The sequence below is a fragment of the Falco cherrug genome, chromosome 7 (genome assembly GCF_023634085.1).
Source record: "Falco cherrug isolate bFalChe1 chromosome 7, bFalChe1.pri, whole genome shotgun sequence".
NCBI lineage: Eukaryota > Metazoa > Chordata > Aves > Falconiformes > Falconidae > Falco > Falco cherrug.
Genome location: NC_073703.1, coordinates 50,479,082 through 50,496,676, shown reverse-complemented (window position 1 = coordinate 50,496,676; position 17,595 = coordinate 50,479,082). Strand labels below are relative to the sequence as shown.

At 45.5% G+C, this 17,595-nt stretch overlaps 1 protein-coding gene across 6 annotated transcripts in view; it reads right to left on the bottom strand.

Annotated features, from left to right (window-relative positions):
* The window catches only part of DPF3 (double PHD fingers 3), a 189,786-nt gene that overhangs the window by 149,484 nt on the left and 22,707 nt on the right, over window positions 1-17,595 (bottom strand). For 5 of the 6 annotated variants that reach the window (XR_008733103.1, XR_008733104.1, XM_055715718.1 and 2 more), the window contains exon 1: window positions 13,942-14,010. The exons of the other annotated variant lie outside the window; for it this stretch is intronic. Coding sequence is in view for 3 of the 5 variants with exons in the window: in XM_055715718.1 (XP_055571693.1) it covers window positions 13,942-13,973 (32 nt within the window). In the remaining 2 variants the exon portion in view is untranslated. Of the gene's footprint in view, window positions 1-13,941; window positions 14,011-17,595 lie in introns of those variants that run through there. 6 annotated transcript variants of the gene reach the window in all.

Below are 17,595 nucleotides of genomic sequence, written 5' to 3'. Positions count from 1 at the left end.
CGTAATATTTTAAAAGTTCCCAGAGCCCTCCGGTATGAAAAAAAGAAATGTATAAATGTATCCTTCCTATTTATGTGGGTCTGTTTAACTGGCAGTAGGCAAGAGTTGAACCATATACCAATTTTGTCATACACTGATAAAGTATATGGAAATGTTTAAAATGCCAAGACATTGATTAATGAACAATACCATGTCTTCCTAAACACCATCTGTAAATACATTCATTCTTTCCTATATTATACATGGACACAAATATACATATTTAACACATACACAGAGTCTTCTCTGAATAAGACCAATAGCATCAGAGAAAAATGGAACAAGATCATTTAAGAAAAAAAAACAACTTTATGCTCATTTGGATTTTTTCTTAATGGTTGCAAAGATGCAGCACTGTTTTACATTGATGAAATTCTAGAAGTCACATTTAGGCATGATCTAATTAAGTAAAACAACTTAATATTAAGCAGAATTGCCCCTGCTTGCCCTAGAACACCATGGCCTTAGTCTTCTGCAGAACAGGTAAAAAATTGTACAATTTCCATCACCATCACAACCATCACAAAGTGCTTGAAACCTGTTCCTGATTGCTTCAAACCTGCTACTTAAGCATAGGAGTAGTGGAATACAGCAGAACTTGGGGAATTTCTTTCAGAGAAAAATGCAAGAATTGTTTTAAACTCATATGGAAAGACTGGAGAAGTTATTGGCTGAATAATTACCTTGGAAAATGACATCAAAATTAAACAGACATCCTTCAGGAACAGAAAACAGTAGTAACAGAAGAAAAATTGGATCTTAAAGGTCAGGAAGTATAGAGAGAATTGCCAAAGTCAAGAGTTAGAACTTGCAAAAGCTATTAAAAAATAGTAATATTCTTCAGACATCAAAATAAAAGTGATCAAAGAAAGTTCAGCTGTTTTGTGGTTAGAATGGTACGTAGATTAAATATAATGTAGGTATAGGCCAAGAACTAAAGGAATGCTGTGTTTCAGTGACATGACTGAGATGGAAGCCACAAAGACATTTGTGCAGTCAAGGCATAAATTCTGAATAATCTCTGCCCATGAACTGCAACATGAAACCATACATCTACTAGCAAGTTCTTTAAACAGATACTGCAAATCATGGTTACTACTATATTACTGAAGTATAACAAGCAAAATAAAATACTCTTTGTTAATTGTATCAGAACACAAATCTTGCAAATCATTGCAGTAAGGCTAACTGAGACAAAAGTTTACTCACATGCAGTTTTTTCAAGTGCAAAATGATCAAGGACACTCCTGAACAAGAAAACAACTAAGATGTAAGATGCATACCCTGTGCCAGCGTAACTTGACATCTTGCTTTCATAAGACACTGATATTCTAGACATCATGTTAGCTATTCAGACTTTCGGAAAATGTTTCATACAGTATTATAGGAGAAATTACTGAAAATGGAGAAGTTGAGGATTAGTACAAGAATGATGATATGACTGAAAATACATTGAAAGAGGGTTGGTCACAGGTAAAGTCCTAACAGAGACAGTAATTGGTTGATGGGAGGTTACTTCTGGAGTTCTAGAAAGGAATGGTCTGGGAACTGACTTTATTCAGTATTTCCATTAATGATCAGAAGAGATAAAAAAATAAAGTTACTGTAGAGAACAAATCCCCACCTGAAACAGAGCACAATTCTGTGTACTCACACTCAAGAAAGCTGAATGTGAGTAATCCAAGCTGGAATAGAGAAAGCAAAGACAATAAATATTCCAGCCATCAAAGTAAAAGATAGAACAGACCGTTTAGTACATCAAAACAAAGACTGAGAGGGCTTATAACAGTGTTGTACAAATGCATGATAGTGGAGAGGAAGACATGGAGGGAGCAATAGTATTTAAACTAACAATTCCATGCTGGCACCAGAACAAATGGGTATAAACTGGCCACAAGTAGGGCTAGGCTAAGGATTAAAATGCTATTTCCAGCCATTAGAGCAGTGGGTTCTGGAACCCTCCCAAGAGGAGTAATGGGAACAAACAGTCCAAGTGGGGATTTAAGACAAGGACTTTGCAGTTTATGAAAGGGATTATCTGACATGGTACCAGAGGACTGGATTTAAGACCCAGAACCCTCTTTAAAACCTACACTTCTATTAATTGAGCCTCTGTGGCCAATTTGGTCTTTCTCACCTGAAAGTACCCACACAGGAACCAATTAACGCCAACTGGATGGCAGCCTTTATGACATAGGTACCTACCCACTAGAAAGAGGACCGGGCTCACCCACACGCTCAAGACAAGATACTAAGCACAGTCCCTTGCTTCAAAAGGCACTCTAGCCCAACCTGACCTTCAATGGTAGTACAACAAGCCAGAAAATCATGTTCAAGCTACTGTCATGGTCCCTTAAATGCCTTGCCAAGAGACCACTAGAGCCAGCATTCAAACCAGTCTTCCAGAGGCATGTGCAGAATTCAAAGGTAGTCTGTATCAAACCTCATGGGTGAGCATCACCCAGACACTTCAGCCTCCAAGAACTCACTACTTTCTCATCCAGTCTTCTTAGCCAACCACTCAAAGGAAACCTCTGCACTATGGGTGCTGCCTAGAACACCACACAAGAACTACTGGCCAGCTTAATGTGGCCTTTTTGACAAGCAAAATTAAAACCCAAGGGAGGCAAAATGACAGAAACAAAAAGAAATATCCATGTTTAGCACAATCTCCTCGCACTAAGACTGAAATTTTCATGCAGATTTGTATCAGTGTAAAGACCTAACACTCAGCATTTGAGCTGGCCCCTATTGGAAAAAACAGTACTTATGAAGACAAAAGCAAAAGGTCAAAGTCCTACAGCCCTGAAAATAGATGTGTTGGAGGGAAAAACCTGACAGGTCCTGATTGATAACCATGCTTGAGGGAAGCTGCTGGAGGAAAACTGCTGCAGCAAAGGCTGCAGGGAGTTACTATTCCAAAACCCTGCTGCAGCAGCAAAGGCACATGTGGCTGCTAGAGCAGGAGATGGACATGGTTAATTGACTGGGAAAGTTTAGCAGAGATGGAATTAATGCAAAGAGCTCAGAGCCCAGGCGTGCAATTCTGTTACCAAGGGAAGGAACCATTCGGCTGGAATTGCAATCCATTTTCAGGTCAGAGCCTTTCCCAAAGGCAGAGTGCTCACCCCTCCTCTGTTCCTCCTCTTCCCCTCCGAGGGGTGCATGGAGGAGAAGGTAGCTGGAAACAGCAGCCTGGGAAATAGACTGCCCTTTGAGGGCCAGCCAGGTTTCAACTTTGCATGGTGTGTGTTCAGCAGCAAGGAATTCAGAAGATGTGTCAGGAGAGACAGCCTCTCCTAACCCTATGACTTTGTGGATAAGTTAGTTGTGGAAACAAAACTAGAAAGTTAATAATAGGGGAGGAGGGAATACACTTTCAGATCTACTCAGCAGAAAGAATACCTGAACCAGATACATTTGCAATCTGGTCAGATGAGAATGCTAGGAGAGTTACTATGGAATCACAGCAACAACGTGGAAAAAAAATACACTCAAACAATTAGTTTTTTAAAGTAAAGCATACTGCAGAGGAAGACAGGAAAGACAAACACAAACCACAGGCCAGATGACATAGATGATCTTATGCAGTGATGCACTGCCAATACTTTGATAAGTAGCACCCATGACTATGCTCCTTTCAGCTAGTGTTTCGCAGTCACTTTCCTCAGTAAGGGCAGACTAGATCTGGGAACTTCTTCATTTCTTCTGCTATTTTAACAAAGGGGCTTTAAATACACTTACACATACTTACAAAAAAAGACTTTACAGTCTTGTAAAATAGATTGAGTCAAACTGTGCTCACACCAATGACTTTAAATTCAGTGCATGAATTGTACAGAACAGACTGTCTGGTGTGCAGCATGTATATTTTGAAATGCAAAACTACTCACCACTTGGTTCATTTCTGTGGTAAAATCTTTGTACCCCAACAGTGCCTTTATCAGCTCTAGGCACAAACCACCACCATTAAGGATGGTTTAGTGATATTTATTGGTGAACTACTTCCATCAGAGCCAGGCAGACAGTCTTAACTCACTTTCCCACTCTTCCTCCATGCCCCTAATTTCAGCTCAGCCATGGAAGTGTTACCAATGAAGGATTCCCATTCACTTTCAACACATCAACATCAAACGCAAAGCAATGTGGCTTCTAAGCCTCCAATTCTGGCAATGGTTGATGATGTGACTAGTGTGACCATCACCAAAGTCAGTCAGTGCATGCCATTCCTCCCATCAGAAGAATGGAGAAAATAACCTCGTGAAAGGGACTGTGATGTTTACTTTAAACATGATTACAAAGCATTTTCCTGCTCTGGCATGAAAGTGCCACATACTTTACATTACAAGTAACATATATTTTTCCCAAATACTTTGTGCTGGAACTTCCTGAAATCCTCATGGTAGGATATGTAAAGAGGAAATTCCAGGTGGGAGAAATTTTGTATAGCTGCTTTCTTCTCAGTCTGAAGGAATCTTATTTGGTAGAGTTACAGTAGGCAAAGGTAGTCTTTTGCAGGTGAAGAGGGACCCTCCATTAGACCTGTCAGCCTGACTAGCACGAGAGTCATACCTGACTGAGAATAAACTCATGACTTATCTATGCCATACAACAAATCAGGGATCAGGTTTAATTCAGTAGGCTCTGATCTGCCAGGCTGCAACCATGAAACAAAGCTGCTTCTCCCTGTGCATGGAGGCAGACCGCTGAAGCGAGCCTTGCTCCAAGGCAGCACCAAAATGCATCACCTCATACTCCCCACCCTCCTCCAAAACACCTGAGTAGATCACAGGCAGTCCATCCTCCCAGTCCAGAAGCCATTAAAAACCCTCCTCCTCATCCTGCGTGAGGGGCCTGAAACGAACGTTTCCTTTTGGAAAACGACTGAGGGAGAACATGTGAGGAAGTAGAGCAACAAACAACACATCAGGTGGATATAAATCCAGATAAAATATTAAAATCATTAAAGGGTTGCTGCTCCCTGAAGGTTGGAAAAAAGAAGAGAGTTAATTAAAAGCAATCTCCACACAGTGCTGAGCTAGCCTGCCCTGATAAATCAACAGCTAGGACTGCGCTTGTAGAGGTCAATGGGGGAAAAGGGTTGGAAGGTGAGGGAAAGGAAAGCTAGGAGAAGATAAAACATTTAGCTGAGACTATCAACAAAGACCAATCAGATCTAGTGACAGGAAATTGAGAAGGCTTTTCCACATATTTCCCCCATCAACATTTTTTTGTTAGATTTTGACCTCAGGTATACTTCTTTGCCATGAACATAACACCAGCTAACCTGACCAAGTTCCCATTCATTTGTATCAGCACAGGAGAAGAGAGAGAAGCAAGAAGTCTTCAGGGCCCCATTCTACCGGGAGAGGTATTAACATTGCTTTCATCCACATGCCATTTGATCACTGAGGACTAATACCACAAAAATTAACAGAGGGGCACATCCTTCTTGGAGAAGTGAGCCCTAAAATTTAAAGAGTCAGTCAGATATGACAAAGTAGTAGAAGTATGTCAGTGCTACAGCTGAGAGGGTTTCTCCACACCTGTGGAGAAAGAGATCACTGCAGAGTCTGCCCATCACCAACCCCTACCCATCACATCTCACATGCCTCTTAACCTGCACTACTCTATCTGTAAAAGGTACTAATCTCTGGATTAAAATTGTGCTCCTGATTTATTCCATATTTCACATTAATAGGTACATGCCAATGAACTGAAAACTTCAAGGATAAAGAATCCAGAGAAAGCACAAAACCCTACAGTCTTAAAAATAACAGTCTTCAGTAATTATCAAAAAAAGTAAAAGAAAAAAAACCAACAAACCAAATGCAATCAGGTTAGGCTTGTAGATACAAGTGGGTTCATGTTATAATTTCTGATACTGAACACTGGCAAGTCATTTATCTGAACACTCAGGAGGATACCAGCCTCAAATATGATGCAGTTTTAACTCATGGTCAAGACCAAAGGAGCTTAGCAGTAAAACAGGTTTCTGAACCACTGTTTCCACTATTCCTTATTCAGATTGCATAGGTTTTAAAGTAATCATAAACGTAAAATATATTTGTCCCCATCATTGACTGAACACAGTCTCTAAGGAAACAATATTGAGACCAAAATACTTCAACAGTCACAAATTCACAGACGACTTTCTTCAAAACTGGTCTTGAAGGAAATGGGAATATGGACATTACTTTTCGCTTGAAGACATGACACTAACTTTGTGTCTCCATTATAGGTTTCCCTATAGCACTGTTCACTGGGTAGTGAACTATCTGGGCTGTAACTCCAGCCATTTCAATTTTTCTCCCAACTCTGTGGCTAACCACATCAGGCTGTGGATCCACAGGAAGACTAGAAACTGCAAAGTTCCTAGAACCAGACCAAAAATTTCAAAGCCATGTGACACAAAGCACTGAACTGGTGTTCACTTAGTCTTCCAAAACATGAAAAGCACCCAAAACGTTTTCAAGAGGAAATTTTGTTCCAACAGGCATAATCTATCTTCCTGCAGCTAGCATGAAGCCAACTCAAAGCATAAAAGCAGCATAAGCACTGTACTTTGCATTTTGGCAGAAGTAGCATGCCCGCATCTGATCAGATCAAATCAGCCCTGCCAGCTGATGCGGTAGGGCAGACTGGAATTAACCAACTCAGGGCACGGCCTTATTTCACTGTGCTGCACCCGATTTTCTTTACACCATCCAACCTAGGTAGGTTTTTGAGACCTGAAAGGCAGGAAGCATTAAGCCACGTGTTTTCAGATAATTTAGCACATCTTAAGCAAGACTTTTATCTTGTATCACAAGGGAGAATCTGAGAAGAAACAAGAGGGAGAAACTGTAAGTTACGTGGGGTTCCTTTCTTTTGCATACTAAGATTTCATACAAGTTACAGTTGGCATTTTGTATTAATTTATAAAAATTATCAGAAATCAAAGACAGCATTATCAGATGTCAAAGACTGATAGAACTCCTGGTGTTGTATGAATGGAGAGATGATCCCCAGTTAGGCTGGATCAGTTCTGTCACAAGGGACTGCAATATTAAATATCACTTCCAGCCTCTCTCACCGGAAGAATAACATTGATGTAGTCTGGCCCCCATCAACACCTGAGCAGGGAACTCTCTCCTAGCTACAGCTCAGCAGAACACGAAATTAATGAATCAGGATTTGGCAAGCACACGCTGCTGATCACAGCCACCTAGTGCACACTCATCAGTACCCATCCCTGCCCTGTTCTCGCTGCTCCACTGACTCCCTGTGAAGCCTCCCCTCAGACAGTGCTGGAGCACCAGTAAAGCCTTCCATGCAGCTGGAATTGCAACTCTCTGACCGCACCTGGCTCAGGCAGGTAACCTGAAAACTGAGACACATGCTGACATACTCCTGCTATTCCCATACTGGAGGGGTTGAGAGTGTGAGAAGGATATTTGCCAGCAGCCATTGAGACACTGCATTATTCTTCTCTGAGACATCTGCTGGGAATCTGTGGTTAAAATATGCTCTGCTGGGAAATAAACCATATATAACAATTTTTTTTTACAAAAAAAGTATCATGGTTGTAATAATTTAGGCTATTAAAGATAAATAAGAACTTTAAACATTCAGTATTCAAGCACTCGCTCATGATATTTGTGTTACATGTCACTCAGTTTAGACAGTGAAAATACACTGAGCAGTTCTGTTCTTTCTTTTGAAATAAGAAAGGAAAACCTCTTTCTGCTTCTCATGCATTAATCCAGTGTATTTGGGTTTGTTCCACAAATAGTAGAGAATTTTTTAAAGACAAGAAAGAAGCACTTCCATCTGAAAAAAATTGTTTAAAAAAAAAAAAAAAAGAGGGTGGGATTTTAAAAGTATACTTTCTTTTAGATTGCATTGATGAGATAACTTTCCTTAAAAGAAACAAACCAGTGCTAAAACTGGGACCTGCACTGAGGAAGCAATTAACACACCTCAGTTTCTGCATCCTGGGCAAAACTGCCAGGCAAAGCCAGAAGAACAGTACAGTCCTAATGAAGCCCTCAGAACAGTCTTTAAGCAATGCTGCCTTGGTGCTGCTTCTCTGCATGTGGGAGTATGCCACCACAGACAGGGAATCCTCAGATCAGAGGTTGGTCTGTCCAAGGGAGAAAAACGTCAGCTCCCGAAACAGATTCATTCCACTCCTACAAGTCCTCGGGGATAAACAATACAGGGATGGTTCTTGCTCAAGGCAACATCACATACAGACAACACAGTGATGAGCCCAGAATAAATACCAAGATTGTAAAATTGATCTACGAAGCAAAGAAATTCAGCTCTGACATGAAAGACAAACCAGAGTGAGAAAACACCAGACTTGGCAAACAATAATCCTAAAAGATGGTTTATTCTCAGCCAATGGTGGGATTGGAATGCCTCATCTTGGGACAGCAGAGGTACAGCCAACTGTCATAAATCGCAGAAGACAGATATACAAGATGGACAAAGTCTGCTCTTGAGAACAACCTCCAAATACCACACTTCCAGTTATAGGAAGGCAGAGGAAGAAATCAATTTTCATTAGGCTGCACAAAGGATGAGCCGTATTACCTTCGCCATGACTCAAAGTGCAGACAGACCCCCCCATTCTGCATTGTGTACTGGACTTCTGCATGGTCTGGGTAAACTATTCCCACTGGGACACTGTGAATCCCACCTAACAGGCATTACGCACCCAGCCCGTTGGACATATGCTTACCATGAAATTTTTACACACTCCAAAAAAAACCATCTTTGGGCCTCTAACACAACTCAGTTCAATATTGCTTTCACACACAACACACAATGTGTTTTAGAAACTTTTTCTTCAGTGACAATTTTGTGATACAACCTCCATCCATCCATGCAACTTGGACAGACTGTGAAAGGCTGGAACACAAACAAAACGAAATTACAAAAGCACTGCAACCACTAATCATGCACAAGCGACTCATGGAACCAGACATAATGCTGTAACAAGTAACATACCATTTATCAGACTCTCTCATATTCAAACCAGTGTATCCTCAGATCTTCTTAACTTGGCTTCTCTGCCCCCCAACGACTTTGGTTTTATGCTTATGTTTCCTTGCATAAATACAATAACATTCATCCCTCACTTTCTCTGAAAGCTGGTGCTAAGATACAGAAAATACAGTTTTCATGTGGACAACAGTTTTGGTTTGAAACGTATGACACTAGGGCTCATTTGTGTTTTTAAGTGACATCAGAGCCACACTGGAAATACTGTAGAGATTTTGGTACACAATTTAATGTGCCCGACAACTCTGTTCTGTCAAGCAGAAGAAAATTCCCTTCTGCAAAGCCACAGTAAAATCACCTCCACATCACTTGCAACCACTGAACTGGCAACCTAACTGTCCGTCCATTTTATTGCTTCCACCTGCTGAAAGCAGCACTGCATGTTATACTTTAATATTAAAAATCAGCAACCAGATGCTTATGCAACAACATAAAAAAAAAAAAAAAAAAATCAGTCTTCACGAGCACTTAATCAGGATGTAGGGCTGTTTCAGGGATGCATAAGGGGATAGAGGACCTTTCAGTCAACAGTCCCCAGCCTGAATTCAAGCCAAAGTTACCACTAATGAAATACTTTTGCCACACAAGACCCCAAGACCCACACTGGTCAGTTGCTGACATGAAACAGGGATGTGAGCACAGACCATTTCTTCACAGGTGTCTCATGCCACAGAGTTTTTCATGACAAGGACGGCCATTTGGCAGCCCAGGGGTCAGAGCTGGCTGTCAAGGTAGTTTTATCTGAAAAGGTACAGCAATTAGAAATCTGACTGCTGCTGTGTGTTTGCAGCGGGAACACAGACAGAACAGGTCTGGTAGGGTTTATAAGGTCAGCCACAGCACTGCGCACACATGTCTGTGATGATCTGGTCCCCAAATACCCAGCAGGGAACAGGTGTGCCCAAGCACGTCAAAGTTATCCAACAATACAGTCAGCATGCAAGTGACCTAGCCTAGCAATTGAGCCTGAGTTAGCTTCTTTTGTCCCACAGGCTGTCTTGAGCAAAGAAAGGGAGAGCAGCAGCACTGCTACTCCAAGGCCAAACTATGGGAAGGCAACAGCTCCTCTGGTGAGCTTCTAGGCAGAGCGCTATACGGCATGAGGGAATCTCATGTGCAGAAAAGGCAATAGCCTGACATATGTTCCAGTGAGTATGTTTAATTGACAACCTGAAATAAAAGTCACCTGTGGGAGTAAAGACAGAAAAGAGGTGGGGGGAAACCAGCTCTGCTTCTAGATAAGACTTCGTATATTACAAGGTCTTAATTACATTAAATGCATTACAGTACCATATGCACATCTCTAATAAGGCAGAGATGGAGGAAATGGGTCTAGATGCTAAGACTGGAAGTTGAACGGCTGCATTCTGGACTTGATCTTTGTATAGAAAGTTTCTGAATCACTTTATCCTAGTTTAGCCATCCATAAAACAAAGGCAATAATCCTTTCTTCACAGGGGTGTTGAGAGGTTTAATTAATTAATGTTTACAAAGTCCGTTGAGATTTCTGACTGACATTTGAAGTAATTCAGAATACTTTTAAACTGCATTTGTTTCTTCTTCTGCACCGCTCAAATGTCACCATATTAAGATATCCAACGGCAAAGAAGATAGAAAAAGTATAGGGATAGGTATACAGACTAAGTGGAAAAAACAACCCAACAAATCCAGCACTTCAATTCCACGGCTGTCCCATCAAAGCTACCTGAATACTGCCTTTTCTACAGATGAAGAAGAATGTGTTTATCCAGACACCTGCCACCTTTCCCTTGCAGATCTGTTACACTTAGATCTCTGATATTTTCGCCTGTAGCACTGTGTTGGTAAACAACAAGGTATTAAACGGCAGAAATAATAGGCAGTCATGTCAGGTTGATTCGATCACCAGAGGAAGTGGAGAAGAGCAAAGGGATGAAAGCACCAAAAGAGAACTAGAAAGTGAGAAGAGAGCACTAGATGGAGAAAGAGGCAAGCTGAGTGTAAGGAGGTGCCAATCATTAAGAAGGGACTCCACGCACGGAGCTATTCTATGTAACATGTTCCCACAGATGCCCAGGTACACTGTCATACATTATCCCAAGAGATTAGTCTGGCATGAACAAGGCCACATATGTGTCCAAGGGCCGGAGATAAACTGAATATTGGCCACACTTAAATGCACAAGCACACGCAGGGAGCTGCTTGATACCTGAGCTAGGATTTCTCAGTGTCTACATTGTCCCCCATCTCAGAGCAAAACCTTTGTGTGGCCAGTTTCTGTAGGGGGCGTTTGTGGGTTTTGAGATACAATCAAAACGCAGACAGAGGAAATGCAAATGTCATTCAGCTCCCTTTCATTGTCAGGAAGGACACACGAGGATAAAATACTGTGCACTGCATCCCTTCCCCTATTATGTGTCCTACCGCTTTTGTCCTAATTTATCCCATGCATAATTTATTTACCTGTGTATTGTTTCCCGATCAGCAACTTTAAAGAATAAGTGAAAATTATAAAATGTTTTATTAAACAAGTTGTCAATAAAAAACGCAGATGGTGTCAGCCAGCCAGTACCAGTTCTGTGTCCTCCACATCGCATTAGTACTTTAAAAGGCACACAGAGAAAACCGAACCCAGCACTTGATGTCTATTGTTTCCTCCTCTCGCACCCCCCTGGGGCGAGGGGAGGAGAAGGATGCTAATTATAAATGGCCTAATCGTGCCCTCCCCGACTTCAGCAGCAGCGGGATCGGGCCCCCGATTCATTTGGGCACAAGCCGCCCCTCGGCAGGATCCGCCCTCCCGGAGCTCCGCCGCGCCTGTCGGGAGCCCCACGGTGTCACGAAGTGCGAGGCGAGGGGGCGAGGTCCCGGCCGCCGGCGGGGCGGGGGCGGCCGCCCGGCGTGATCCCACGGCTGCGCCCCGCTCCTCGGCCCGCGGCCGCTCGCCGCTCCGCGGGAGCTCCCCGCCTCTCGCCCGCCGTCCCCAGAGGCCACCGAGGCGGGCTTCCCCGCCACCGGCACTGCTGGTGAATAGCACAAACCTGAGCGGCTTTTCCCAGCCCAGGTGTGGAGCCGAGCGGCGCGGCCCCCGGGGGGTGCGCCGGAGCAACGCCCGGCGGCCGGGAGGGGCACGGGCAGAAGTTGCTCCCGCCCGCACAAGTACTAAACCCGCCGTCGAACGGGGGACACGCCGTCTCTTCCGCGCGGTTTTCGGAGCGTGTTCAGTCCCCCGCCACCCCCCCCCGCCATGAGGATACTCCGACTTCCCTGGTTAACCCCCCGACAACTGCGCTTCCCTCTCGCGCGGATTTTTATAAGGTGCTACCGAGAGGACGGGTAAATGAAAGCAAAGGTTTACTGCCAGGGCCGAGCAGGAGAGCTGATAACCATGTCAGCACCCCTGCCCAGCTCGAGGCTTTCCTTTCCCTCCAGATCGCAGACAGACAGCGGCTGGAATCCCTGGAAAAATCTTCAAGTGTTTTTCCGACACCAGCCAGAGAGACCTGAGTCGGTGAAAAAAAAAAAAAACAAAACCCAACAAAAAACCAAACAACCCAAAACCAAACACACGCACGCACGCACACACACAAAAAAAAAGCCAACCAACCACCTCGCAGCCCTAATTTCATCTCCGAAAAGTCAAAGGTATAAAAACACCCACTCAGCGCAGCCAGAAAGTGCAAACGAAGCGTCACCGCCAGGTACTCTGCTTCCCTGCTTTAACAGCAAGAGCGCTGCCCCCGTTAGCAGAGAAGTCGTTTTAAAAAGGTTAAGACAGCTCCTCTCCCCACATACGGTGCCAAATCCCACTCTCCTTAATGCCTTCAGGGATTAACGGCGTGCGCTGCAGACCACAAGAAAAATAAAGGACGCGATCCAGAAGACGCCGAGCGGCTCCCGCGGTCCCCCTCGTAAAGCGGCCTCGCTCCAGCCCGGGGGCCCCGGAACGCCGCAGCAGCGGCGGCACCTGCCCCCGCGCTCCCTCCCTCCCTGCCCGTGTGTCCCCGCGAGCAGCGGGTCAGATCCCGTCCGAGCAGCCCTCGGCTGCTTGTGCCCACTCTCAAGATGGAAACACAATCAACTCTCTTTGCCACTTCGAAAAGCGAAAGCCTGTCGTATGCAAAACAGATCTCCGGACTTCCTGCCCCAAATCAACGACCGGCAGGCAGTCCCGAGTCATTCATTTCACGCACGCCTGCTTCCCTCCCTTCCCTCTTCGCTCCCTCGCCCGCACAAACGCCGAGATGCGCCGACGGTGCCCCCGCTGCCCGGCCGGCCGTGCCGCCCCCGCGCCCCTCGGCTGCGAAGCGAGGGGGCCGCTTCGCTCTCCCTCGCCAAGACATCGCAACTCCGCAAAGATTTGCGGACGCAACTCCACGCCGCGGCCGGAGCGCGGAGGCACCGCGCACCGAGCCGCCTTCCCCCCGCCCCCCCCCCCCCTCCGCTGCCCTGGGCCGGTCCTTCACCCCGCCGAACCCGGCGCAGCGATGGGGCGAGCCCGCCCGGACCGCGGGGCCAGGACGCTGTCAAGTGCGCGCACCCCCGCGGGACGCCGCCGCTGCCGTCCCCGCGCGGCGCCCCGGGAGCAGCGGGCAGCCCGCCGCCGCCTCCCCGCCCCGCCGCCCCCCTCCGCGCCCGGGCGCCAATTAACCGGCGCGCGAGCCGAACAATTTTTCCTCGTTAATTTCGGCGCGAGCTGCGGAGATGTGTTGCACAAAAAACGAGCGAGGCGCTGGGGCAGAAAGGAGGGCGGGAGGAGGGACCCGCCGGGAGGCTGCCGGCACCCGGCTCAGGCTGGCAGCCGGCGCCGGAAAGGCGCCTTTTTTCATATTTAAACCACGCGGAATATGTACATTTTTGATTCCTACTTACGCTTTCAGGGGGTTGTGAATGACAGTCGCCATTTTGCTACAATGTAACAGAATATTGTGTCTCGGAGTTCTAAAGGTTCGCTCAGGGGAAGCGGCCAGCCAATCAGAGCGCGGCATACCGGCCCGCCGACCAATCAGGCGCCGCGGGCGGAGCCGGGGCTCTGCTAGTTATTAGGGGAGCTGTCAAAGCCCAGAGGTCACTCCCTCTCGGTGGAACTGGCGGCGAGCAGGTCTTAAAGGGGCAGCGCCCGGCGGCGGGGCTGCCGCCGCGCCGGGGCGGATCGAGGGGGCGAGGGCGGGCCGGGGGAGACTTTCCCGCCGCTCTCCAGCTCTAACGCGCCGCGCCGGGAGAGGGACAGCCGGGCTCGCGCCTCGTCCCCTCGCACCGCCGTCGCTGCCCCTCGTTTCCCAGGCGGCGTGCCCCACCGCGGAAAGGAGCCCGCGGCGCCCCGCTCGCTCCACACGCTCCCCGGCGGCGTCCTTCCCGGGCTGCTTCCCTGCCTCCAGGGCCGCTCTCTCCCCGCCAGGTCTCCGGGAGCCGCCGGCGCTGGCAGCGGCTCCAGGGCACGCCGCTCCCGCTCCCCCTCCCCCAGGAATTTCCCTCTCCCTGTCAGTCATGCCGGCCCGCAGCCCCTTGCGCCCTTACATAACGCGTGGCGGCCGGCCCTGCCCTGCCCTGCCCGGCTCTCCCACAGCGCAACTTCTGGCGCGGCGGGAGCCGGGCCCCGGCTGGCGGCACGGGGAGCCCGGCGGCGAGCCTCACCGGTGCGGAGCGGGCGGCAGGCCGGACCCCGGAGCGCGGCGCGGCACAGGCAGAGCCCACGTCTGGGAAGACGGCAAACTCCAGGAAGTCTGGGCTTACCTGCAACTAATTAAAGAGGGTCGCTAATGAATTATGGAGCATGACTTACACGATTTAAGTGCCAATCCTGATCTCAGTCTCAGCAGTAAATTCACTGACATTCGCAAAACTACACCAGTGCAAACGAGGCATCAACAAGAGCACAATCTAACCAAGAAGTTTTCTTCTTGTCTGATTTTAATGTAAGCTTTGTCATCCAATGCTTCTCTCTCTCAGGTCTTCCCTCCCTTCAGGCATCCTCTATCCCTTTAAAAAACAACCACCACCAAACCCAAGCCTGCTTCTCCATTCTTTGCATTTATATAATCAGATGAAACTTAACTAAAAACAGTTAAAATACACTGCTGTAGGAACAGTAAAAGAGAGGAGACTACAGAACCAACTTGATCCACGACAATGAATAAAAGAATTGAAGTAATGATGTTTGTGAGATATTAAAGTATTAACAGAAGTAGAAATAGCAATCTTCCTGAGCTAGCGGGCTGAATCTTAAAAGACAAAGACAACCAAAATCTCTCTCTCAACTGTCTGACTAAATAAACCTTTTAATACTGGAGCAGAAGAGAAAAGGAAGAGGGATGGAGAACAAAGATAGAGAAATGATTAGCCACAGTGAATAGGGGAGAAGAGAGCAATGCAGCAGTGTCCCATTCATTAAGAGGGATTCATCAGAAGTTCGCAGTAAGCTAAACTTTCTAAGATCTGCCCAGGGTCCCTTTTTCCAAAACATTGCCTACTCCAGCTACTAGGTCAACCTAGGTACTGTGCCAAGTGTATATCCCTGGAGGGAATAGTCTCTTCCATCAAAGCAATCTAAGTCATTTGGTTACAGGCACTGCTTAGGAGAAATAAGCTTTCCATCAGCTGGAGAGTTGCCAAGATGCTGAGATCTATCCCAAAACAGTTCTGGGAAGCAATCTTTAAGAATGTTTCCATTATCATATTACATTATATTATTTAATACGGTAGTAGCCCAGGTGACATTGAATGTGACTTCAGACCCTCCTGTTCAGCACTCTCTCACTGTTCACAGGAAAAGCTAACCACAAACTGCCGAGTTTTCAGAAGCACACAGTTGATGTACATGCTGCAAAGAAACAAATGGTTTAGCATACACCTGAAATGGTGATATAGGTTGCTAGTTCAGAGTCACATCTCGCTATTACGAGGGTATCTGGCCTGACTTTCTTACTGCCATGATATTTACTTAATGGCAAACATCAACCAAATTCTAGCATTTACCCTAGGATGGGCAATATTCACTTGTGAGATAATGACGACTTTGCTTCACATGAAAGAAAAAATAACCTAGGACCATATCATGCTACAGAAGTGGAGGCAGATTTGTGCTACTGAGAGAAGGCACCAAAATTCAGTGAAGCCCTGAGATACTCTAACACAAACTGGTGACATTTTCAAAGAATTAAAAAAATACTGTTTGAGGTCATTTTAGGAGTTTAATGAGTCCCTCTGGTCCTGTTTGGTTGGTTATATAGGCCCATTCCTGCTCTGCAGGCAAAGAGCTCTTGGTGCAGCCTGGCAGTGAGCATATTGCAAAAATAGGATTAAGCCACACACGTGCTTCCCTTGCTTCTCCTGTTATTCAGACGTTGGGCCTTTATCAGCTACCAGCAACAGCAACAAACAGTTGAGAACAGCCACATATGACCTTGGATTGCTGATAGCCCTTTTCCCAGTCAGACCCCACATTACTGGCGAGGAGAATCAGTCAACAGCACTGTCTTGTTCACAGGAATCTGCAGGACACCCAAGGCCAGAGCTGCCATATCAGAGCAGTGGAAAGCTTCACCCATGGTAACAAAGACATCAGGCTTTGCTGAGGTGTCCATATAGTTTTCCTATAGCATGTTTCATGTAGAATTCCACACCAATTAAACACTTTAGCTGGAAAAAATGTACCCAGCACTGAGAGGCATTTCACTTGTAATGAACTACATAACTTACTCATATAATCATTGTTTGCAAGTAAGGGGACCATCACAAACCTATATTAATAAAACTTTTATGCCACACCATAGTTACCCTGCACTTTCATATACACACCAGTCCATCATCAACCAGTCTTATGATTTTTTTTTTAGAGTTATTATATATAAATATATTTAGAATTATGAAATTTTTAGATTTTTTTTTCTTCTGCTTTTAGGGCACCATAAGTCACTAATAATATTGTTACTGTTGTTTTACACCCTACAAGACCAACACATCTGAAAAACTCAGTTACGCATGCATTAAGTTCCAGCTTCAGGATTTTTACATTCCTACTTTGCTACTGATAGTTTTTTTCAGACCCACCTGAAACAGAACAAGGAGGTTGCAAGAATATAAATACTTTAAAAGTATTTGGCATGAAAAACCTATGAGGGCACATTTTTAACAAGAGGTTGCCAACTGTTTGGACTGCAACATTTACATTTAAAAAGGGCAGGTAAATTGTTACATAAAACTATTGGGGTAAAATCTATAGCATTAACACAAGGCCTAAGCATGCTATCACTATGGAGTTAGAGCAAGCAGGCAGAATCTACCACCTCACTTCCAGCCCCTGATACAGAACTGCAGCTGGTCTCTACCCAAGTAGAAGAAAAACAGTGTCATTTCTTTTCACTGTACTGGGAAGTGTCACGTCTCATAGATCATACTGATGCCCTCCTGATCCACCTCTATTCCAAACATTTTTACTATTTAGATAATGCAAGTGCATTGATACTTTCTGTAAGGTGTTAAAGAAAAAATCCTGCTCACCCTGCAAAGCCTTATTTTGGCTGATTA